The sequence below is a fragment of the Dendrobates tinctorius genome, unplaced genomic scaffold (genome assembly GCF_039654945.1).
Source record: "Dendrobates tinctorius isolate UK_male_01 unplaced genomic scaffold, ASM3965494v1 ptg000386l, whole genome shotgun sequence".
NCBI classification, from domain to species: domain Eukaryota; kingdom Metazoa; phylum Chordata; class Amphibia; order Anura; family Dendrobatidae; genus Dendrobates; species Dendrobates tinctorius.
The window spans coordinates 798,430-824,543 of NW_027362052.1; the positions used below are offsets into that span (position 1 = coordinate 798,430).

At 42.9% G+C, this 26,114-nt stretch overlaps 1 protein-coding gene across 3 annotated transcripts in view; it reads left to right on the forward strand.

Moving 5' to 3' along the window:
* The window catches only part of LOC141076078 (IgGFc-binding protein-like), a 364,579-nt gene that overhangs the window by 144,782 nt on the left and 193,683 nt on the right, over positions 1 to 26,114 (forward strand). For all 3 annotated transcript variants that reach the window (XR_012227404.1, XM_073563325.1, XM_073563324.1), the window contains exon 2: positions 4,396 to 5,604. Coding sequence is in view for 2 of the 3 variants with exons in the window: in XM_073563325.1 (XP_073419426.1) it covers positions 4,396 to 5,604 (1,209 nt within the window). In the remaining variant the exon portion in view is untranslated. The remainder of the gene's footprint in view (positions 1 to 4,395; positions 5,605 to 26,114) is intronic.

Here is a 26,114-nt window from a genome sequence, read left to right on the forward strand (position 1 = left end):
GTTTATGTGTACTGTGGTTTTCCTGAGGAAGAAGTAGTTCCAACTTCAAAACACGTACAGAATAAGAATGTAAACTTCATGAACTCATTTTGTTGTTTCCTGCCTTCTTGGCATCCATATCGGCAGCATGGTTTACCACCATCATTCTCCCACCACTAGGTCACTGACTTTCTGTGAGAGTCCGTGTGTCATCACTGTCCACCTGTGAGGATCTGGTTATTGTCACTTGTAAAAGATCATAGCCAGGGGGCCATGATAAACCCACCACGCTGTCACCTATTTGTCTTGACAATTACACAATTGACCGACTTTTAACGGAGGAGACTGCAGCTATTACCACTAATAGGCTGGTTATTGGAGAACTAATAGCGAGCATATTGTATATTCACCTCGATTCCAAGGCATGGAATATATGTATATACCCCTGGTACAGTCACTGCCAGCTCTGCAATAACAACACTAACTACTCGCTGCTCCGCCAATTGTTTACAGGCCAATTGGACACCTTGTTTCAGGTAGCATATGTCTTTTAGGACTGTGGTTTACAGAACAAAAGGAACAAAACTATTCAATTTTATATTTAATCCAGAAAAATAGGCAATTCTTATAAAAAAAAAATGTACCAAAGATTTTATTAAGGGGACAAAACAATACAGGATATACAATCACAGAAAATAAAAGGATAAACAAAAGAAAATGACTAAACCTGACGTCACTGCAATGGCTTCAGAGCAATCCAACTAGTCTGGTTAACATGGATGAAGCCTACATGGCAATGTATCTTCCGACATTAAACACAGATCATAAATTGCCTTGTCTTTTTATCAGCTCCTAAATTGCACCCACACATCTCCCCTTGATGACTTATACCAGGGCTAATTGAGGGATTTGACTTTAGTTTCAGAAAATTCCCAACATTCACTGTATCTTCACTCCTGAAACTCTCAAGACCTCGATATCGACGTCATTTTTTTTCTATTGTGATTTTACCTTTTCATAGATAGGAAACACGGCATGTCTGATGTCAGCGATCTAGCCACTATCGATTTGGGGCTGATTTGCATGTATTATGGTTATGAAAAAATATGCAAATTCCTCCCCTATTAGTCCTGAAATTGAAAATGTATGACATACAAATATCTGAACAATACTAACCCCACTATTCGTAACTGTACATTGGAGTCAAAAAGTCTGGGGAAGTTCTGTGATCACAGCAGTTCAACCTGGCGAAGAGCCTACTTCCCCGCCTTTGATCCATCAAACTCTAGACTTCAGGTCTCTTCCTATATACCAGTCCTAATTACCTGTCCACACCATGGAGTCTGGACTTCAAAGGGAATTTTAATTAGTTTTGTCACTTCTTACCACTAATTTTCTTTCCCTCATATTAAACATGTGGTTCTACTTCAATGATGGTTTTAGATTGTAAACTTCTTCTTCTTGGGATTTTGTGCCAGAGAGGAGGTGGTTAGTGCCCCATCCCTGGAGTGGCATTAGAGGACTTTAATTTTTCTATGACATCACTGACCCCCTTGGGACTGGCTGACGTCATTTTCCTCCTGTGAGGAATTAGCTGCTGTCACTGACATCTTGTCTGTGTATCTCACTGTCCTCCTATGAGGGTCTAGATCAGGAGTGTCAAGCTCAAATACACAAAATTAAAAACTTAGACAAACCGGCCAACTATGATATTTATTTAAAAAACTGTCTACAATTGAGGAAGTTTTGCCTTACCACTAAAAATAACCGTGAACTTTTCATATGGAAACAAAATTAAAGGTGTTGTTCCACGAACAAAGTCCATTGAAATGAAAAGATCTGAGAATAAAATATTGGAATAATACAATGTTTTTGTTGAAGCAGTAATAACCATATTGCCCATTGGACTAATATAAATATGTGATAATAAAGTATAAAAACTTGAATAATAAAGTATGATGTAAACAAAAGTGCCCCCAAACACAGTATGATAGCCCACAGTGAATTCCTCCAAAGTACCCCCACATTCACGATATGATGACGATGACCCTACTGTATCTCCCTCACTTAATCCCCCCAACAAAGAATGGTGACCCCATCACAGTATGCTGACACTCCCTCCTCCATCATTGCTTTCACCTGTATCGCTATATAATATGCTGATATAGTTGAAAGTGCAATGCAGAGCGGGAGGCTTGCCCGGCGTCGTTGGCCAAATATACTCGGGGAACCCGCTTTGGATCACGGGCAAAATATACTGCTGCCCAGAGTTTGACATATGTGGTCTAGATGATGTCACTGACCTTTCGTGAGGATCTGACTGCAGCAAAGGTCTGAATAGCGTCACTGTCCTTATGTGAGAGTCTGGGTTGCATTACTGACCTTTTTGGGGATGGTTATATGAGAATCTGGCTGACATCACTGACCTCCTGTAAGGGTCTAAGTAACGTCACTGACTTCCATTTAGTGTCAAGGTAGAGTTACTGACTTCCTGTGAGTGCTGGGTGACATCATTGACCTTCTAGGTGAGGATCTGGCTGATGTGACTGACCTCCTGTGAGTGCTGGGTGACATCATTGACCTTCTAGGTGAGGATGTGGCTGATGTGACTGACCTCCAGGGAGTCCTGAGTGACATCATTGACCTTCTAGGTGAGGATCTGGCTGATGTGACTGACCTCCAGGGAATGCTGGGTGACATCATTGACCTTCTAGGTGAGGATCTGGCTGATGTGACTGACCTCCAGGGAGTGCTGGGTGACATCGTTGACCTTCTAGGTGAGGATCTGGCTGATGTGACTGACCTCCAGGGAGTGCTGGGTGGCATCATTGACCTTCTAGGTGAGGATCTGGCTGATGTGACTGACCTCCTGTGAGTGCTGGGTGACATCATAGACCTTCTAGGTGAGGATCTGGCTGATGTGACTGACCTCCAGGGAGTGCTGGGTGACATCATTGACCTTCTAGGTGAGGATCTGGCTGATGTGACTGACCTCCAGTGAGTGTCTTGCTGGCATCACTGACATCCTGTGAGTGTTTGAGTGGGTTCATTGTCCTCCTTTGAGAGTCTGGGTGATGTCACTGACCTGTGAGAGTCTAGTGAGGTAAATTCACAGCACAATCTTCTGTCAAATGCAATGCATTTTTATTTCAAAATTCAAATGCAGGTAGACATAGGCTCAGATTCAGCATAAAAAGCAAATTATGAATGCGACAAAACATTTTGACCAGGTCCCGAGTTTTGTTCACAAAGTCGCTCTTGGTGTGCTGAGCTTGTCCAAAGATGCTGTTAGTCTCTGGATGGGTAAAGAAGAGAGGTTTCTCCTTGGTTAATCAATGGTGCTCTAGAAATGATAATAGGTCGGGTCGGGCCGGCCCCTGCACGTTCTGGTATGTTACCCCTTCTCATGTACAGACAATGGAATCAATGGTGCTCTATAAATAATAATAATAATATTAATAAAGTGACTGATCTCCTGTGAGGATGTGGCTGATGTTATTGACCTCCTGTGAGGATATGGCTGATGTTATTGACCGCCTGTGAGTATATGGATGATGCTACTGATCTCCTGTGAGGATATGGATGATGTTATTGACCTCCTGTGAAGATATGGCTGATGTTATTGACCTCCTGTGAGGATATGGCTGATGTTATTGACCTCCTGTGAGGATATGGATGATGCTACTGATCTCCTGTGAAGATATGTCTGATGTTATTGACCTCCTGTGAGGATATGGATGATGTTATTGACCTCCTGTGAGGATGTGGCTGATGTTATTGACCTCCTGTGAGGATGTGGCTGATGTTATTGACCTCCTGTGAGGATATGGCAGATGTTATTGACCTCCTGTGAGGATATGGCTGATGTTATTGACCTCCTGTGAAGATATTGCTGATGTTATTGACCTCCTGTGAGGATATGGCTGATGTTATTGACCTCCTGTGAGGATATGGATGATGCTACTGATCTCCTGTGAAGATATGGCTGATGTTATTGACCTCCTGTGAGGATATGGATGATGTTATTGACCTCCTGTGAGGATATGGATGATGCTACTGATCTCCTGTGAGGATATGGCTGATGTTATTGACCTCCTGTGAGGATATAGCTGATGTTATTGACCTCCTCTGAGGATGTGGCTGATGTTATTAACCTCCTGTTAGGATATTGCTGATGTTATTGACCTCCTGTTAGGATATGGCTGATGTTATTGACCTCCATGTCACTGTTCTCCTTTGAGGGTCTGAATAATGGTGATTAGTGCGATTGATAGGGGTCCCAGGGTTAGGTTCTCACTGCATAATGACAGTTACATTAATGATCAATGTGGTGATAGCAGATTCAATGAGGATTTGCTGGTGCTGATGATGATGGCATCCAGTTCACAGTTGTGTCTTTCTGCTTTCCCTTTTCAGATTCATCTTCATTCTTCATGGGGGAGCAGTTTGTTACCAGTTTCCTGGAAGTCCTACCAGCAGGAACCTACCACACCCAGTTTGATCTTGTCCTCCACAGTCTCAGTTGCTGTACATTGGTGCACATCACAGTGAAGGGCACCAGCTTCTACCAAAACTACACCCTCCAGCAGGGTGAGATGATGAATGTCACGCTGCCTAGCTCTGCCATGCTGGCTGGCAGTGATATTTCCCCATCTGGGATTGTTCTTATCTCTGCAAATGACAGTATTTGTGTTATCAGCGAGGTGTGGGCCACCAGTGGCTATGACTACTCCTACCTGTACCCAGTGGAGCTTCTAGATCTGCAGTACTATGTCATCACCCCTGATTCTGCGCTTCCCGGTAACTCCCAATTTGCCATATTGAGCCTGAACACAGAAACCTCGGTGACTGTCACTTTACAAGGTGGGCCAGTAACGTTCGCAGGACTGTCCCTGTCCTCTGGCAGCTCCATGACCTTAAAACTCCCAGCATTCCAGGCTGCTCAGTTCCAGATGTATGGGGGTGACCTTACAGGATCCTTCATCCAGGCCGACAAACCTATTGTGGTTTTAAGTGGACACCAAATATATCAGCGTTATCCCCGGTATAACTACGGCTACATATACGAGCAGCTGCTTCCAGTCTCCAGCTGGGATAAGTCCTATCTTGTTCCTCCACCCTCTGTTCCACTCCGAAAAGATGATATCATCTATGTGATCGCTGGTCAATCCACTAGTGTGAAGGTTTATAACAAGTCTGGTGTAGTGGCCAGCAAGAGCCTAGGACAGGGAGAGGTATTAATGCAGCCGATTAGCACCTCTGCTCTCTACATAGACAGTGACCATGACGTGATGGTTGTCATGATCTGTTCTGGAAGTGATAATTATGGAGGAACATTCCTTAAACCCTTCATGTCCATTGTGATGCCGACTTCCATGTTCCAATCAAGCCAGCTGGTGCACGCTCCTTCAGGTTTGACCACCTTGGTGCAGGTACTTTCTGTGTCTGGTCAAACACCCGGAGTGACAATGGACGGACTTTTATTCCCATCAAATGCCACCTGGGATGACACCACGTTCAAACCCTGGAAATATTCCTGGGTGCAAGTGACAGTTTCCATGGGATCTCACTACATCCAGCAGCTCTCGAAAAAAGAGGTTTGGGCGATGTCATACAGCTTTAGTGGTGAGCCTTGCTCTATCTTTCCACATTCAGTATACATCTAGGATCCATAATACACCCGTAGGGTCTACCATAGATTCTAGCAATCTCAGATTATCACTCTTAAAGGGATTCTGCTATTTAGGCTGATGGTAGCATAATATAGGGCAAGGGACCATGATTCCCCCAGGGTTGTGTCACTTAGTTTCCTGGAGGCAGCAGTTGTGATAATAGGTTGAAGCAGAGCTCAAAAGCTGCCCTCACCCGCACCACAGTTTACCCCGTCCACACCAAGCTCTGTATGTACATTGTCTGTAGATTGTGAGCTGTCCATCACAAGTGGTGACAGAGTCAGACTTAGGCTGGGATCACACTACCGTGTGTGATGTGAGAAACTCGCACAAGTCTCTCAGTCTACACCGGGCACTGCTGCCGGCACTCAGGACCGGAGCTGCGGCTGCATGTATTTCTAGGCATGTATTTTTATGCAGCTGCAGCTCTGGTCCTGAGTGCCGGCGGCAGTGCCCGGTGTAGATTGAGAAACTCGTGTGAGTGTCTCGCATCACACACGGTAGTGTGATCCCGGCCTAAGTCTTATGAACTGCTGCAGTCCAAGCAGTGATAAGGTCCTGGTGATAAAACCTTCACTGTTAGCAAATAACAGCACACAGCTTGATAAGTGACACATCGCTGAATTCAGTGTTTTATCACCTAGCTCATGCTGACCTCAGATCACACCAAAGACAGAAACATAATAATTAAATACCTTGCAGTAAGTAAACAGCATAAAAACATGTTAATTAAGTACCATATATTATTTTCATGCACAATGCTGTATATTTATTTACAGTGGCCAGCGTAATGCTGCTCATGCAAATCTCACGCACGTGCTCCTCTGCGTCACTGCGTCTCTGAAGCCGGGTGCATGCTTTCCTGCTTCAAAAGTGAGCACTGCACATGACTGCTGCATCTTGTAAACTTCCGGTCATGCGCAGTGCGCACCTCTGAAGCTAGGAATCGTACACCTGATGCTGCCGGAGTTAGTGGTGCACGAGCATGAAATTTCCATGAGCGGCTATAATGCCGCTGATGAAAATTGGGTTATCACACCTACAAGGGCGTGGTGACATGGAAAGAGGGATGACTAGTCTGGGGCAATTATCGTTGCATTGACTAGTCAAAGCCCTCAATAGCAAAGGAAAAGGGAACAATATACCATAAACGCTTTTTCAAAATCTAATTTGTACAGAAAAACATTATACAGGGCCGGTTAGGGAGGGAATTTACTGATAAATAAGTGAATGCTGCTGGGTTGGAGAAAATGGGGGACTTGACAGCTTCCCTTGATATTACATTTAAAGATGACAGTTGTATCATCTCAAAAGAAGGTCACACACTAGAATAAAGAAAAATCAAAGATGAGTTGTACTAGGTAAAATGCAAGAAAAGTGTGAACATTGCACAACATGAACAGCACCAGAATTGTATCCATGTGCGGCACAGGCATCTTATAGAGACCCAGAAGCGGGTAGTGCATTCCAAAAATTTGGCGCAGCATGTGGGAAGTCTTGGAGACGGGAGTGGGAGGTTCTGATTATTGAGGATGCTAATCTCAGGTCATTAACAGAACAGAGGGCACAGGTAGGGTGGTAGACTGAGATGAGGGAGGAGATGTCGGGTGGTTCCAAACTGTGTAGTGCTTTGTGGGTGAGGGTGATAAGTTTATATTGAATTCTGGAGTGGATGGGTAGCCATTGCAATGACTGGCACAAAGTACAGGCGTCAGTGTAGTGATTGGCGAGGAATACGATCCTAGCTGCAGCATTCAGGACAGATTGGAGAGGGGAAAGTTTGGTAAGAGGGAGACCGATTAGAAGAATCATAGAATCATAGAATCATAGAATCGTAGAGTTGGAAGGGACCTCCTGGGCCATCTGGTCCAACCCCCTGCTCAAAGCAGGATTCGCTAAATCATCCCAGTCAGATGTCTGTCCAGCCTCTGTTTGAAGACTTCCATTGAAGGAGAACTCACCACTTCTCGTGGCAGCTTGTTCCACTCATTGATCACTCTAACTGTCAAAAAGTTTTTTCTAATATCTAATCTGTGTCTCCTCCCATTCAGTTTCATCCCATTGCATCTAGTCTTTCCTTGTGCAAATGAGAATAAAGATGATCCTTCTACAATGTGACAGCCCTTGAGATATTTGTAGACAGCTATTAAGTCTCCTCTCAGTCTTCTCTTTTGCAAACTAAACAATCCCAAATCCTGCAACCTTTCCTCATAAGACAGGGTTTGCAGACCGGTCACCATTCTGGTTGCTCTTTTCTGAACTTGCTCCAGTTTGTTGATGTCTTTTTTAAAATGTGGTGCCCAAAACTGGACACAATATTCCAGATGAGGTCTGACCAAAGAGGAGTAGAGGGAAATAATTACTTCACGTGATCTAGACTGTATGCTTCTGTTAATACATCCTAGAATTGCATTTGCTTTTTTTGCTGCTGCATCACACTGTTGACTCATATTCAGTTTGTGATCTATTAGTATACCCAAGTCTTTTTCACATGTGCTGTTGCTTAGGCCTATTCCTCCCATTCTGTATATGCTTTTTTCATTTTTATTGCCCAGATGTAGTACTTTGCATTTGTCCCTGTTAAAAACCATTCTGTTAGTTGCTGCCCACTTCTCCAGTTTATTTATATCTTTTTGAATCCTCTCTCTCTCTTCTCTAGTATTAGCTATCCCTCCTAGCTTTGTGTCATCAGCAAATTTAATCAGTTTACCCTCAATTCCTTCATCTAAATCATTGATAAAGATGTTGAACAATACAGGGCCCAGGACAGAGCCCTGTGGTACCCCACTTGAGACATTCTTCCAACTGGATGTGCAGCCATTTACGGCCACTCTTTGGGTCCGATCACTAAGCCAGTTATGAATCCACCTAACAGTTGCCTTGTCCATTCCATACTTAGTCATTTTTTCAATAAGGATTGTATGAGATATTTTGTCAAATGCTTTGCTGAAGTCAAGATATACTATATCTACAGCATTTCCTTGATCCACCCAATCAGTGATTCCGTCATAGAAGGAAATTAAGTTAGTCTGACATGACTTATTAGTTACAAACCCATGCTGACTCTGTTTAATCAATTCATTCTTATCCAGGTACTGACATACATGTTGTTTAATAATTTGTTCAAAGATCTTTCCTGGTATAGAAGTCAGACTCACCGGCCTATAGTTGCCTGGGTCCACCTTCTTCCCCTTTTTGAAGATAGGAACAATATTTGCTCTTCTCCAGTCTTCTGGGACTTCTCCTGTTCTCCAAGAATTTTCAAATATTATGGAGAGGGGTTCAAAAATTTCTTCTGCTATCTCCTTCAGTACTCTGGGGTGTAATTCATCTGGACCTGGAGACTTGAATTCATTTAGGTTAGCTAAGTGTTTCCTCACTATCTTTCTGTTTATAGATATCCTGGATTCTTCTATACCCTTAATAGGACAGTGAAGAACAGTTGATGTCACATTTCCTTTCTGAGAGAAAACAGATGCAAAATAGGAATTTAAAAGTTCGGCCTTCTCAACATCCTGTCTTACCATTTCATCATTTTCATCCTGTAAAAATCCTATAGCATCTTTGACTTTTCTTTTACTTTTGACATATCCCCAAAATCCTTTATTATTGCTTTTGACATCTCTTGCAAGCCTCAATTCATTGTCAGCTTTAGATAATCTGATTTGTGCCCTGCAGGTTCTACAGACAGCATTATATTCTTCTTTAGATATGCCTCCCTCTTTCCATTTTATAAACATTTTTTTCTTCCTTTTTAGCATGTGCTTAAGTTCTGTGTTCATCCATCCTGGCTTCCTGAAATGCTTCCTATTCTTCCCTCTTTTCGGAATTGTTAACAATTGTGCTTTGAGAATTTCATTTTTCAAGATTTCCCATCCTTCCTGGACATTTTTGTCTTTAAGGATATCCAGCCATTGGATCCCTCCAATTCTCTTTCTGAATCCCTTAAAATCTGCCTTTCTGAAATCTAACCTTGACGTCTGAGTCTTCACAGGTCTTCCTCCTCTAGTTATCCAAAATTCTAAAATAGCATGGTCGCTACCTCCTAGGGTCCCAGCCACTTTTACCTCCTCAACCATTTCCTCCCTGTTTATAAGGATTAGATCCAAGGTAGCAGTTCCCCTTGTTTTCTCCTTTACCTTTTGGAAGATAAAGTTGTCAGCAAGAGAGGATAAGAATTTCCTTGACCTGTTAGTTTTGCCTGAGAGAGATTCCCAACAAATGTCTGGATAGTTGAAATCTCCCATGACAACTATGTCATATTTTTGGGAGAACTTGGCCATTTGATGCATAAAGAGTTCATCCATATCTTCAGCTTGCACAGGCGGCCTGTAGTAAATGCCTACAATGGTGTCCTTTCCATTGTTCTGTCCTTGTATTCTTACCCAGTTTCCACAGAACTCCCAGTCTCTGAAGCTTCAATCTCTGTGCAGATATACGCGTTTCTATCATACAGTGCGACACCTCCTCCTCGTTTCTCAAGTCTGTTTCTTGCAAATAAGTTGTATCCTTCTAGTCTTGTATTCCAATCATGTGTATCGTCCCACCAAGTTTCAGTGATTCCAATGACATCATATTTCTTTTCCTGTGTTAGTAGTTCCAATTCTCCTTGTTTGTTGCCCATGCTTTGTGCATTAGTATAGAAACATTTTAGTTTGTGATTGGTTTCTCTTTCTCCAATATTTTTATTAATTTGATTCTTTTGTCTTTGTTCTTCCTTTCCACTTCTAATAGCAGAGTTCTCAATAGCATTTGTCAGGTGTATGGCTTTTTCTGGTCTTTTGCTTCCCTTCCCACGTTGTTCTAGTTTAAAGCTCTTCTTACAAGTGTAGCAAGACGACTTCCAAATACCTGCTTTCCAGTCTTCGTAAGGTGCACCCCATCTCTAGCAAGTAGTCCATCGTAAAGGTACCTCACTCCGTGATCCAGAAAGAGAGAGTTACAATAATCCAGACGAGAATGAATAAAAGAAACAGTAAGGCTGTGTTCACACACAGCGTTTTTTTAGCGGTTTTTACCGCGGTTTTCACTATAAAACCGCTATAAAACCGCTAAAAATAAGGTGCACAGTCATTTCTATGCATTTTGCACTTTTTGTGCACATTGATGCGTTTTTTACCGCGAAAAAAACGCATCGCGGTAAAAACCGCAGCATGCACATTAATTTTGCATTTTTTTCCGCGGTTTAGGCTTCTCCCATGCTTTTAGAAACCGCTGCGGTAAAAAACGCATCAAAATCGCATCAAAACCGCGCAAAAAATGCGCAAAAACCGCCGCGGAAAAATAGGTGCGGTTTCTGGGAAGGGATTCAGGTTTTTGTGCAGAAATTTTCTGCAACGTGTGCACATACCCTACGAGTTTCTGCAGAATCGAATGTAAGAAAAGGTCGAATTCTAGAAATAGTACAATGTTTAGTACAATGTTAAAGTTAAAAAGTAAATGAAAGGCGTCCGTATATCATAGAGATACGTCGTCCTTTACCTGTCTGGTGTGGGGTCGCCAAGAGAGAGAGGGGAGGAGCGGTCCCTGGTGCTTCTGTGGTGAGCCGCATGTTTACGGTCTTTATGTGACCTGAAGAAAGTGAAAAAAATATTGTTTCCAGTGTTGTGCCAGCCGGCTCAGAGAAAACTGGTCTGCGCATGCGCGAGACGGAAATACCCGAAGGTGTATGAAAATGCCTGAGTGCGGGGTCGCGACTTTGCCTGCTCTGTGCAGGGGAATGACGCATGCGTCCTAAAGAAAAAGATGGATTAGAAGAGAAGATGATAATTGAGTTTATTGCCAGACTTACCACCTAATGCTATGACAAAGCCATTTCCTAGAGACAAATCTGAAGAATTCACAACCATTATGGGACTAACAGGCTAAGTAGTTGTTGAGTGGGGGTGTTGGAATAATGCTTATTATTGTATATATTGCATCAACTAGTATTTACTACTGGTTAGTAGTGCATGGGTTTCTGTCTCCAGCAATGCAGTTACACTGGCAGTAGCGCACTGATAAAAAAAGAAGAAGCTAGGAACTTCCTGCTCACTGTGTGTAGCTGGAGAACATTGCACTTTCACTTTGCACACTGGCAGACCAAATGCCAAGATCCTAAGCTATTAGAAATACCAGTTGTAAGCTGCGTCATCTTTGTTCCTTAATAAACATATGTTCACTGTAGAATGACTGGACAGTACAACAGTCTGTGTAGGACATGTGAGCGGAGATGAACATATGAGGTAGAGGAGCAGGAGATGATGTGTAGGGCAGGTAAGAGGTGATGAGGATAAAAAGGATAGGTAAGAGGAGGCGATGAGAATTTGCAGAAGGATAAGAGAAGGCGATTATGTCGAAGACAGTTAAAACAACTGAGACAAAAAAAATATAGGAAAAAAATGTGGGCAATGTCAGGATGAAGACAAGGATGAGAAGATGAAGAAAAACAACGAATAGTAAAAGACAGCAGCTCATTTCAGTATCGATGTGATTCCCTGTATCACGGCGACCGCTAAAGGTTGTTTTATATACTTCTTTGTATGAGGCGTGAGGAAGAAATTAGAACGATTCTGAAATCCGTTGCTGTCTTTTAATAAATATTTGCTGTTTTTATGCAACTTCTCATCCTTGTTTTCATTGTGACAATAACAACACAATTGGTTTCCTTACTTTCTGCCTCGTAATTCTTTGGTTGAGCAGCTCCATCGGCTTAAACAGGTGGAACAGCAGTCTGGATGAGTAATAACACCTCACTACTCTCATCAGAGTTGTACCTGACATGTACAACTCCACCACGTGAACATATTCAATGGAAGCTTCCAAGATTCATATCCCCAGGGCTTCACCATAGAGCTCTCCTACTTTGTCTTGTCGGACAGGTAAATTGCAGCAATTGGAATGTGTAGAACGTGTAAAAAGAAGAGATGAAAATGTGTAGGACAGGTAAGAGGAGGAGATGAAAATGTGTAGGACGGGTAAGAGGAAGAGATGAAAATGTGTAGGACGGGTAAGAGGAGGAGATGAAAATGTGTAGGACGGGTAAGAGGAAGAGATGAAAATGTGTAGGACAGGTAAGAGGAAGAGATGAAAATGTGTAGGACAGGTAAGAGGAGGAGATGAAAATGTGTAGGACAGGTAAGAGGAGGAGATGAAAATGTGTAGGACAGGTAAGAGGAGGAGATGAAAATGTGTAGGACAGGTAAGAGGAGGAGATAAAAATTTGTAGGACGGGTAAGAGGAGGAGATGAAAATGTGTAGGACAGGTAAGAGGAGGAGATAAAAATGTGTAGGACAGGTAAGAGGAAGAGATGAAAATGTGTAGGACGTGCAAGAGGAGGAGATGAAAATGTGTAGGACGGGTAAGAGGAGGAGATGAAAATGTGTAGGACGGGTAAGAGGAAGAGATGAAAATGTGTAGGACATGTAAGAGGAGGAGATGAAAATGTGTAGGACGGGTAAGAGGAGGAGATGAAAATGTGTAGGACATGTAAGAGGAGGAGATGAAAATGTGTAGGACATGTAAGAGGAGGAGATGAAAATGTGTAGGACGGGTAAGAGGAGGAGATGAAAATGTGTAGGACATGTAAGAGGAGGAGATAAAAATGTGTAGGACTTGTAAAAGGAGGAGATGAAAATGTGTAGGACGGGTAAGAGGAAGAGATGAAAATGTGTAGGACATGTAAGAGGAGGAGATAAAAATGTGTAGGACGGGTAAGAGGAGGAGATGAAAATGTGTAGGACATGTAAGAGGAGGAGATGAAAATGTGTAGGACATGTAAGAGGAGGAGATGAAAATGTGTAGGACGGGTAAGAGGAGGAGATGAAAATGTGTAGGACATGTAAGAGGAGGAGATAAAAATGTGTAGGACTTGTAAAAGGAGGAGATGAAAATGTGTAGGACGGGTAAGAGGAAGAGATGAAAATGTGTAGGACATGTAAGAGGAGGAGATAAAAATGTGTAGGACAGGTAAGAGGAGGAGATGAAAATGTGTAGGACATGTAAGAGGAGGAGATGAAAATGTGTAGGACATGTAAGAGGAGGAGATGAAAATGTGTATGACGGGTAAGAGGAGGAGATGAAAATGTGTAGGACGGGTAAGTGGAGGAGATGAAAATGTGTAGGACGGGTAAGAGGAAGAGATGAAAATGTGTAGGACGGATAAGAGGAGGAGATGAAAATGTGTAGGATGTGTAAGAGGAGGAGATGAAAATGTGTAGGACGTGTAAGAGGAGGAGATGAAAATGTGCAGGACGGGTAAGAGGAGGAGATGAAAATGTGCAGGACGGGTAAGAGGAGGAGATGAAAATTTGTAGGACGGGTAAGAGGAGGAGATGAAAATGTGTAGGACGGGTAAGAGGAGGAGATGAAAATGTGTAGGACAGGTAAGAGGAGGAGATAAAAATGTGTAGGACAGGAAAGAGGAAGAGATGAAAATGTGTAGGACATGTAAGAGGGGGAGATGAAAATGTGTAGGACATGTAAGAGGAGGAGATGAAAATGTGTAAGACGGGTAAGAGGAAGAGATGAAAATGTGTAGGATGGGTAAGAGGAAGAGATGAAAATGTGTAGGACGGGTAAGAGGAAGAGATGAAAATGTGTAAGACGGGTAAGAGGAAGAGATGAAAATGTTTAGGACGGGTAAGAAGAAGAGATGAAAATGTGTAGGATGGGTAAGAGGAGGAGATGAAAATGTGTAGGACGGGTAAGAGGAGGAGATGAAAATGTGTAGGACGGGTAAGAGGAGGAGATAAAAATGTGTAGGACGGGTAAGAGGAGGAGATGAAAATGTGTAGGACGTGTAAGAGGAGGACATGAAATTGTGTAGGACGGGTAAGAGGAGGACATGAAATTGTGTAGGACGTGTAAGAGGAGGACATGAAATTGTGTAGGACGGGTAAGAGGAGGACATGAAAATGTGTAGGACGTGTAAGAGGAGGACATGAAATTGTGTAGGACGTGTAAGAGGAGGAGATTAAAAAGTGTAGGACGGGTAAGAGGAGGAGATGAAAATGTACTGGACGGGTAAGAGGAAGAGATGAAAATGTGTAGGACGGGTAAGAGGAGGAGATGAAAATGTGTAGGACGGGTAAGAGGAAGAGATGAAAATGTGTAGGACGTGTAAGAGGAGGAGATGAAAATGTGTAGGACAGGTAAGAGGAGGAGATGAAAATGTGTAGGACAGGTAAGAGGAAGAGATGAAAATGTGTAGGACGGGTAAGAGGAGGAGATGAAAATGTGTAGGACGTGTAAGAGGAGGAGATGAAAATGTGTAGGACGGGTAAGAGGAGGAGATGAAAATGTGTAGGACAGGTAAGAGGAGGAGATGAAAATGTGTAGGACAGGTAAGAGGAGGAGATAAATATGTGTAGGACGGGTAAGAGGAGGACATGAAATTGTGTAGGACAGGTAAGAGGAGGAGATGAAAATGTGTAGGACGTGTAAGAGGAGGAGATGAAAATGTGTAGGACGGGTAAGAAGAAGAGATGAAAATGTGTAGGACGGGTAAGAGGAGGAGATGAAAATGTGTAGGACAGGTAAGAGGAGGAGATGAAAATGTGTAGGACATGTAAGAGGGGGATATGAAAATGTGTAGGACGGGTAAGAGGAGGAGATGAAAATGTGTAGGACAGGTAAGAGGAAGATATGAAAATGTGTAGGACATGTAAGAGGGGGAGATGAAAATGTGTAGGACGGGTAAGAGGAGGAGATGAAAATGTGTAGGACGTGTAAGAGGAGGAGATGAAAATGTGTAGGACGGGTAAGAAGAAGAGATGAAAATGTGTAGGACGGGTAAGAGGAGGAGATGAAAATGTGTAGGACAGGTAAGAGGAGGAGATGAAAATGTGTAGGACATGTAAGAAGGGGAGATGAAAATGTGTAGGACGGGTAAGAGGAGGGGATGAAAATGTGTAGGACGGGTAAGAGGGGGAGATGAAAATGTGTAGGACGGGTAAGAGGAGGAGAAGAAAATTTGTAGGACATGTAAGAGGAGGAGATGAAAATTTGTAGGACGGGTAAGAGGAAGAGATGAAAATGTGTAGGACGGGTAAGAGGAAGAGATGAAGATGTGTAGGACATGTAAGAGGAGGAGATGAAAATGTGTAGGACGGGTAAGAGGAGGAGATGAAAATGTGTAGGACGGGTAAGAGGAAGAGATGAAAATGTGTAGGACATGTAAGAGGAGGAGATGAAAATTTGTAGGACGGGTAAGAGGAAGATATGAAAATGTGTAGGACATGTAAGAGGGGGAGATGAAAATGTGTAGGACGGGTAAGAGGAGGAGATGAAAATCTGTAGGACATGTAAGAGGAGGAGATGAAAATTTGTAGGACGGGTAAGAGGAAGAGATGAAAATGTGTAGGACGGGTAAGAGGAAGAGATGAAAATGTGTAGGACATGTAAGAGGAGGAGATGAAAATGTGTAGGACGGGTAAGAGGAGGAGATGAAAATGTGTAGGACGGGTAAGAGGAAGAGATGAAAATGTGTAGGACATGTAAGAGGAGGAGATGAAAATTTGTAGGATGGGTAAGAGGAAGAGATGAAAATGTGTAGGACATGTAAGAGGAGGAGATGAAAATGTGTAGGATGGGTAAGAGGAGGAGATGAAAATGTGTAGGACATGTAAGAGGAGGAGATGAAAATGTGTAGGACGGGTAAGAGGAGGAGATGAAAATGTGTAGGACGTGTAAGAGGAGGACATGAAAATGTGTAGGACGGGTAAGAGGAGGAGATGAAAATGTGTAGGACGGGTAAGAGGAAGAGAAGTAAATGTGTAGGACGGATAAGAGGAGGAGATGAAAATGTGTAGGACAGGTAAGAGGAGGAGATGAAAATGTGTAGGACGAGTAAGAGGAGGATATAAAAATGTGTAGGACGGGTAAAAGGAGGAGTTGAAAATGTGTAGGATGGGTAAGAGGAGGAGATGAAAATGTGTAGGACGTGTAAGAGGGGGATATGAAAATGTGTAGGACGTGTAAGAGGAGGAGATGAAAATGTGCAGGACGGGTAAGAGGAGGAGGTGAAAATGTGTAGGACGGGTAAAAGGAGGAGATGAAAATGTGTAGGACATGTAAGAGGAGGAGATGAAAATGTGTAGGATGGCTAAGAGGAGAAGATGAAAATGTATAGGACGGGTAAGAGGAGGAGGTGAAAATGTGTAGGACGAGTAAGAGGAGGAGATGAAAATGTGTAGGACGGGTAAGAGGAAGAGATGAAAATGAGTAGGACAGGTAAGAGGTGGAGATGAAAATGTGTAGGATGGGTAAGAGGAGGAGATGAAAATGTGTAGGACGTGTAAGAGGAAGAGATGAAAATGTGTAGGACAGGTAAGAGGAGGAGATGAAAATGTGTAGGACATGTAAGAGGAGGAGATGAAAATGTGTATGACAGGTAAGAGGAGGAGATGAAAATGTGTAGGACATGTAAGAGGAGGAGATGAAAATGTGTATGACAGGTAAGAGGAGGAGATGAAAATGTGTGGACGGGTAAGAGGAGGAGATGAAAATGTGTAGGACGGGTAAGAGGAAGAGATAAAAATGTGTAGGACGGGTAAGAGGAGGAGATGAAAATGTGTAGGACGTGTAAGAGGAGGAGATGAAAATGTGTGGGACGGGTAAGAGGAGGAGATGAAAATGTGCAGGACGGGTAAGAGGAGGAGATGAAAATTTGTAGGACGGGTAAGAGGAGGAGATGAAAATGTGTAGGACGGGAAAGAGGAGGAGATGAAAATGTGTAGGACAGGTAAGAGGAGGAGATGAAAAGTGTAGGACAGGAAAGAGGAAGTGATGAAAATGTGTAGGACATGTAAGAGGGGGAGATGAAAATGTGTAGGACGGGTAAGAGGAGGAGATGAAAATGTGTAAGACGGGTAAGAGGAAGAGATGAAAATGTGTAGGATGGGTAAGAGGAAGAGATGAAAATGTGTAGGACGGGTAAGAGGAAGAGATGACAATGTGTAAGACGGGTAAGAGGAAGAGATGAAAATGTGTAGGACGGGTAAGAGGAGGAGATGAAAATGTGTAGGACATGTAAGAGGAGGAGATGAAAATGTGTAGGACGGGTAAGAGGAGGAGATGAAAATGTGTAGGACGGGTAAGAGGAGGAGATAAAAATGTGCAGGACGGGTAAGAGAAGGAGATGAAAATGTGTAGGACGTGTAAGAGGAGGACATGAAATTGTGTAGGACGGGTAAGAGGAGGACATGAAATTGTGTAGGACGTGTAAGAGGAGGAGATTAAAATGTGTAGGACAGGTAAGAGGAGGAGATGAAAATGTGCAGGACGGGTAAGAGGAAGAGATGAAAATGTGTAGGACGGTTAAGAGGAGGAGATGAAAATGTGTAGGACGGGTAAGAGGAAGAGATGAAAATGTGTAGGACGTGTAAGAGGAGGAGATGAAAATGTGTAGGACAGGTAAGAGGAGGAGATGAAAATGTGTAGGAAAGGTAAGAGGAGGAGATGAAAATGTGTAGGAAGGGTAAGAGGAGGAGATGAAAATATGTAGGACGGGTAAGAAGAAGAGATGAAAATGTGTAGGACGGTTAAGAGGAGGCGATGAAAATTTGTAGGACGGGTAAGAGGAAGAGATGAAAATGTGTAGGACAGGTAAGAGGAAGAGATGAAAATGTGTAGGACGTTCAAGAGGAGGAGATGAAAATGTGTAGGACGGGTAAGAGGAAGAGCTGAAAATGTGTAAGACGGGTAAGAGGAGGAGATGAAAATGTGTAGGACGGGTAAGAGGAAGAGCTGAAAATGTGTAAGACGGGTAAGAGGAGGAGATGAAAATGTGTAGGACGGGTAAGAGGAAGAGATGAAAATGTGTAGGACGTGAAAGAGGAGGAGATGAAAATGTGTAGGACAGGTAAGAGGAGGAGATGAAAATGTGTAGGACAGGTAAGAGGAGATGAAAATGTGTAGGAAGGGTAAGAGGAGGAGATTAAAATGTGTAGGACAGGTAAGAGGAGGAGATAAAAATGTGTAGGACAGGTAAGAGGAAGAGATGAAAATGTGTAGGACGTGTAAGAGGAGGAGATGAAAATGTGTAGGATGGGTAAGAAGAAGAGATGAAAATGTGTAGGACGGGCAAGAGGAGGAGATGAAAATATGTAGGACGGGTAAGAGGAGGAGATGAAAATGTGTAGGACAGGTAAGAGGAGGAGATAAAAATGTGTAGGACAGGTAAGAGGAAGAGATGAAAATGTGTAGGACGTGCAAGAGGAGGAGATGAAAATGTGTAGGACGGGTAAGGGGAGGAGATGAAAATGTGTAGGACGGGTAAGAGGAAGAGATGAAAATGTGTAGGACGTGCAAGAGGAGGAGATGAAAATGTGTAGGACGGGTAAGAGGAGGAGATAAAAATGTGTAGGACAGGTAAGAGGAAGAGATGAAAATGTGTAGGACGTGCAAGAGGAAGAGATGAAAATGTGTAGGACATGTAAGAGGAGGAGATGAAAATGTGTAGGACGGGTAAGAGGAAGAGATGAAAATGTGTAGGACGGGTAAGAGGAAGAGATGAAAATGTGTAGGACGGGTAAGAGGAGGAGATGAAAATTTGTAGGACGGGTAAGAGGAGGAGATGAAAATGTGTAGGACGGGTAAGAGGAGGAGATGAAAATGTGTAGGACAGGTAAGATTAGGAGATAAATATGTGTAGGACAGGTAAGAGGAAGAGATGAAAATGTGTAGGATGGGTAAGAGAAGGAGATGAAAATGTGTAGGACGGGTAAGAGGAGGAGATTAAAATGTGTAGGACGGGTAAGAGGAGGAGATGAAAATGTGTAGGACGTGTAAGAGGACATGAAATTGTGTAGGACGGGTAAGAGGAGGAGATAAAAATGTTTAGGACGGGTAAGAGGAGAAGATGAAAATGTGTAGGACGTGTAAGAGGACATGAAATTTTGTAGGACGGGTAAGAGGAGGAGATAAAAATGTGTAGGACGGGAAAGAGGAGGAGATGAAAATGTGTAGGATGTGTAAGAGGAGGACATGAAATTGTGTAGGACGGGTAAGAGGAGGAGATGAAAATGTGTAGGACGGGTAAGAGGAAGAGATGAAAATGTGTAGGACAGGTAAGAGGAGGAGATGAAAATGTGTAGGACAGGTAAGAGGAGATGAAAATGTGTAGGAAGGGTAAGAGGAGGAGATGAAAATGTGTAGGACGGGTAAGAGGAGGAGATAAAAATGTGTAGGACAGGTAAGAGGAAGAGATGAAAATGTGTAGGATGTGTAAGAGGAGGAGATGAAAATGTGTAGGACGGGTATGAAGAAGAGATGAAAATGTGTAGGACGGGTAAGAGGAGGAGGTGAAAATATGTAGGACGGGTAAGAGGAGGAGATGAAAATGTGTAGGACAGGTAAGAGGAGGAGATGAAAATGTGTAGGACGGGTAAGAAGAAGAGATGAAAATGTGTAGGACGGGTAAGAGGAGGAGGTGAAAATATGTAGGACGGGTAAGAGGAATAGATGAAAATGTGTAGGACAGGTAAGAGGAAGAGATGAAAATGTGTAGGATGTGCAAGAGGAGGAGATGAAAATGTGTAGGACGGGTAAGTGGAGGAGATGAAAATGTGTAGGACGGGTAAGAGGAATAGATGAAAATGTGTAGGACGGGTAAGAAGAAGAGATGAAAATGTGTAGGATGTGTAAGAGGAGGAGATGAAAATGTGTAGGACGGGTATGAAGAAGAGATGAAAATGTGTAGGACGGGTAAGAGGAGGAGGTGAAAATATGTAGGACGGGTAAGAGGAGGAGATGAAAATGTGTAGGACAGGTAAGAGGAAGAGATGAAAATGTGTAGGACGTGCAAGAGGAGGAGATGAAAATGTGTAGGACGGGTAAGTGGAGGAGATGAAAATGTGTAGGACGGGTAAGAGGAATAGATGAAAATGTGTAGGACGGGTAAGAGGAGGAAATGAAAATGTGTAGGACGGATAAGAGGAGGAGATGAAAATGTGTAGGACTGGTAAGAGGAGGAGATGAAAATGTGTAGGACAGGTAAGAGGAGGAGATAAAAATGTGTAGGACAGGTAAGAGGAAGAAATGAAAATGTGTAGGACGGGTAAGAGGAAGAGATGAGAATGAGTAGGACATGTAAGAGGAGGAGATGAAAATAAATAATAAAGGATTTTGGGTATATTTCAAAAGTGAGGAAACACTTAGCTAACCTAAATGAATTCAAGTCTCCAGGTCCAGATGAATTACACCCCAGAGTACTGAAGGAGATAGCAGAAGAAATTTTTGAACCCCTCTCCATAATCTCTGAAAATTCTTGGAGAACAGGAGAAGTCCCAGAAGACTGGAGAAGAGCAAATGTTGTTCCTATCTTCAAAAAGGGGAAGAAGGTGGACCCAGGCAACTATAGGCCGGTGAGTCTGACTTTTATACCAGGAAAGATCTTTGAACAAATTATTAAAAAACATGTATGTCAGTACCTGGAGAAGAATGAAGTGATTAAACACAGTCAGCATGGGTTTGTAACTAATAAGTCATGTCAGACTAACTTAATTTCCTTCTATGATGGAATCACTGATTGGGTGGATAAAGGAAATGCTGTAGATATAGTATATCTTGACTTCAGCAAAGCATTTGACAAAGTGTCTCATACAATCCTTATTGAAAAAATGACTAAGTATGGAATGGACAAGGCAACTGTTAGGTGGATTCATAACTGGCTTAGTGATCGGACCCAAAGAGTGGTCGTAAATGGCTGCACATCCAGTTGGAAGAATGTCTCAAGTGGGGTACCACAGGGCTCTGTCCTGGGCCCTGTATTGTTCAACATCTTTATCAACAATTTAGATGAAGGTATTGAGGGTAAACTGATTAAATTTGCTGATGACACAAAGCTAGGAGGGATAGCTAATACTAGAGAAGAGAGAGAGAGGATTCAAAAAGATATAAATAAACTGGAGAAGTGGGCAGCAACTAACAGAATGGTTTTTAACAGGGAAAAATGCAAAGTACTACATCTGGGCAATAAAAATGAAAAAAGCATATACAGAATGGGAGGAATAGGCCTAAGCAACAGCAGATGTGAAAAAGACTTGGGTATACTAATAGATCACAGACTGAATATGAGTCAAGAGTGTGATGCAGCAGCAAAAAAGGCAAATGCAATTCTAGGATGCATTAACAGAAGCATACAGTCTAGATCACGTGAAGTCATTATTTCCCTCTACTCCTCTTTGGTCAGACCTCATCTGGAATATTGTGTCCAGTTTTGGGCACCACATTTTAAAAAAGACATCAACAAACTGGAGCAAGTTCAGAAAAGAGCGACCAGAATGGTGACCGGTCTGCAAACCCTGTCTTATGAGGAAAGGTTACAGGATTTGGGAATGTTTAGCTTGCAGAAGAGAAGACTGAGAAGAGACTTAATAGCTGTCTACAAATATCTAAAGGGCTGTCACATTGTAGAAGGATCAACTTTATTCTCATTTGCACAAGGAAAGACTCAAAGCAATGGGATGAAACTGAATGGGAGGAGACACAGATTAGATATTAGAAAAAAACTTTTTGACATTTAGAGTGATCAATGAGTGGAACAAGCTGCCACGAGAAGTGGTGAGTTCTCCTTCCATGGAAGTCTTCAAACAGAGGCTGGACAGACATCTGACTGGGATGATTTAGCGAATCCTGCTTTGAGCAGGGAACTGGACCAGATGACCCAGGAGGTCCCTTCCAACTCTACAATTCTATGAAAATGTGTAGGACAGGTAAGAGGAGGACATGAAAATGTGTAGGACAGGTAAGAGGAGGAGATGAAAATGTGTAGGACGGGTAAGAGGAGGAGAAGAAAATGTGTAGGATGGGTAAGAGGAGGAGAAGAAAATGTGTAGGACATGTACTGTAAGAGGAGGAGATGAAAATGTGTAGGACGGGTAAGAGGAGGAGTTGAAAATGTGCAGGATGGGTAAGAGGAGGAGATGAAAATTTGTAGGACGGGTAAGAGGAGGAGATGAAAATGTGTAGGACGGGTAAGAGGAGGAGATAAAATGTGTAGGACAGGTAAGAGGAGGAGATAAATATGTGTAGGACAGGTAAGAGGAAGAGATGAAAATGTGTAGGACATGTAAGAGGAGGAGATGAAAATGTGTAGGACAGGTAAGAGGAGGAGATGAAAATGTGTAGGACGGGTAAGAGGAGGAGTTGAAAATGTGCAGGATGGGTAAGAGGAGGAGATGGAAATTTGTAGGACGGGTAAGAGGAGGAGATGAAAATGTGTAGGACGGGTAAGAGGAGGAGATGAAAATGTGTAGGACGGGTTAGAGGAGATGAAAATGTGTAGGAAGGGTAAGAGGAGGAGATTAAAATGTGTAGGACAGGTAAGAGGAGGAGATAAAAATGTGTAGGACGTGCAAGAGGAGGAGATGAAAATGTGTAGGACGGGTAAGAAGAAGAGATGAAAATGTGTAGGACGGGTAAGAAGAAGAGATGAAAATGTGTAGGACAGGTAAGAAGAAGAGATGAAAATGTGTAGGACAGGTAAGAAGAGATGAAAATGTGTAGGACGTGCAAGAGGAGGAGATGAAAATGTGTAGGACGGGTAAGAGGAGGAGATGAAAATGTGTAGGACGGGTAAGAGGAAGAGATGAAAATGTGTAGGACGGGTAAGAGGAGGAGATGAAAATGTGTAGGACGGGTAAGAGGAAGAGATGAAAATGTGTAGGACGGGTAAGAGGAGGAGATGAAAATGTGTAGGACGGGTAAGAGGAGGAGATGAAAATGTGTAGGACGGGTAAGAAGAAGAGATGAAAATGTGTAGGACAGGTAAGAAGAAGAGATGAAAATGTGTAGGACGTGCAAGAGGAGGAGATGAAAATGTGTAGGACGGGTAAGAGGAGATGAAAATGTGTAGGACGGGTAAGAGGAAGAGATGAAAATGTGTAGGACGGGTAAGAGGAGGAGATGAAAATGTGTAGGACGGGTAAGAGGAAGAGATGAAAATGTGTAGGACGGGTAAGAGGAAGAGATGAAAATGTGTAGGACGGGTAAGAGGAGGAGATGAAAATGTGTAGGACGGGCAAGAGGAGGAGATGAAAATGTTTAGGACGGGTAAGAAGAAGAGATGAAAATGTGTAGGACGGGTAAGAGGAGGAGATGAAAATGTGTAGGACGGGTAAGAGGAAGAGATGAAAATGTGTAGGACGGGTAAGAGGAGGAGATGAAATGTGTAGGACAGGTAAGAGGAGGAGATAAAAATGTGTAGGACAGGTAAGAAGAAGAGATGAAAATGTGTAGGACGTGCAAGAGGAGGAGATGAAAATGTGTAGGACGGGTAAGAGGAGGAGTTGAAAATGTGTAGGACGGGTAAGAGGAAGAGATGAAAATGTGTAGGACGTGCAAGAGGAGGAGATGAAAATGTGTAGGACGGGTAAGAAGAAGAGATGAAAATGTGTAGGACGGGCAAGAGGAGGAGATGAAATGTGTAGGACAGGTAAGAGGAGGAGATAAAAATGTGTAGGACAGGTAAGAAGAAGAGATGAAAATGTGTAGGACGTGCAAGAGGAGGAGATGAAAATGTGTAGGACGGGTAAGAGGAGGAGATGAAAATGTGTAGGACGGGTAAGAGGAAGAGATGAAAATGTGTAGGACGGGTAAGAGGAGGAGATGAAAATGTGTAGGACGGGTAAGAGGAAGAGATGAAAATGTGTAGGACGGGTAAGAGGAAGAGATGAAAATGTGTAGGACGGGTAAGAGGAGGAGATGAAAATGTGTAGGACGGGTAAGAGGAAGAGATGAAAATGTGTAGGACGGGTAAGAGGAGGAGATGAAAATGTGTAGGACGGGTAAGAGGAAGAGATGAAAATGTGTAGGACATGTAAGAGGAGGAGATGAAAATGTGTAGGACAGGTAAGAAGAGGAGATGAAAATGTGTAGGACAGGTAAGAGGAGGAGATGAAAACGTGTAGGACAGGTAAGAGGAGGAGATAAATATGTGTAGGACGGGTAAGAGGAGGACATGAAATTGTGTAGGACGGGTAAGAGGAAGAGATGAAAATGTGTAGGACGTGTAAGAGGAGGAGATGAAAATGTGTAGGACGGGTAAGAGGAGGAGATGAAAATGTGTAGGACGGGTAAGAGGAGGAGATGAAAATGTGTAGGACGGGTAAGAGGAAGAGCTGAAAATGTGTAGGACGGGTAAGAGAAGGAGATGAAAATGTGTAGGACGGGTAAGAGGAAGAGCTGAAAATGTGTAGGACGGGTAAGAGAAGGAGATGAAAATGTGTAGGACGGGTAAGAGGAAGAGCTGAAAATGTGTAGGACAGGTAAGAGGAAGAGATGAAAATGTGTAGGACGTGCAAGAGGAGGAGATGAAAATGTGTAGGACGGGTAAGAGGAGGAGATGAAAATGTGTAGGACGTGCAAGAGGAAGAGCTGAAAATGTGTAAGACGGGTAAGAGGAGGAGATGAAAATGTGTAGGACGGGTAAGAGGAAGAGATGAAAATGTGTAGGACGTGTAAGAGGAGGAGATGAAAATGTGTAGGACAGGTAAGAGGAGGAGATGAAAATGTGTAGGACAGGTAAGAGGAGATGAAAATGTGTAGGACGTGTAAGAGGAGGAGATTAAAATGTGTAGGACAGGTAAGAGGAGGAGATAAAAATGTGTAGGACAGGTAAGAGGAAGAGATGAAAATGTGTAGGACGTGTAAGAGGAGGAGATGAAAATGTGTAGGACGGGTAAGAAGAAGAGATGAAAATGTGTAGGACGGGCAAGAGGAGGAGATGAAAATATGTAGGACGGGTAAGAGGAGGAGATGAAAATGTGTAGGACAGGTAAGAGGAGGAGATAAAAATGTGTAGGACAGGTAAGAGGAAGAGATGAAAATGTGTAGGACGTGCAAGAGGAGGAGATGAAAATGTGTAGGACGGGTAAGAGGAGGAGATGAAAATGTGTAGGGCGGGTAAGAGGAAGAGATGAAAATGTGTAGGACATGTAAGAGGAGGAGATGAAAATGTGTAGGACGGGTAAGAGGAAGAGATGAAAATGTGTGGGACGGGTAAGAGGAAGAGATGAAAATGTGTAGGACGGGTAAGAGGAGGAGATGAAAATGTGTAGGACGGGTAAGAGAAAGAGATGAAAATGTGTAGGACATGTAAGAGGAGATGAAAATGTGTAGGACAGGTAAGAGGAGGAGATGAAAATGTGTAGGACAGGTAAGAGGAGAAGATGAAAATGTGTAGGACAGGTAAAAGGAGGAGATGAAAATGTGTAGGACGGGTAAGAGGAGGAGTTGAAAATGTGCAGGACGGGTAAGAGGAGGAGATGAAAATGTGTAGGACAGGGAAGAGGAGGAGATAAATATGTGTAGGACGGGTAAGAGGAGGACATGAAATTGTGTAGGACGGGTAAGAGGAGGAGATGAAAATGTGTAGGACGTGTAAGAGGAGGAGATGAAAATGTGTAGGACGGGTAAGAGGAGGAGATGAAAATGTGTAGGACGTGTAAGAGGAGGAGATTAAAATGTGTAGGACAGGTAAG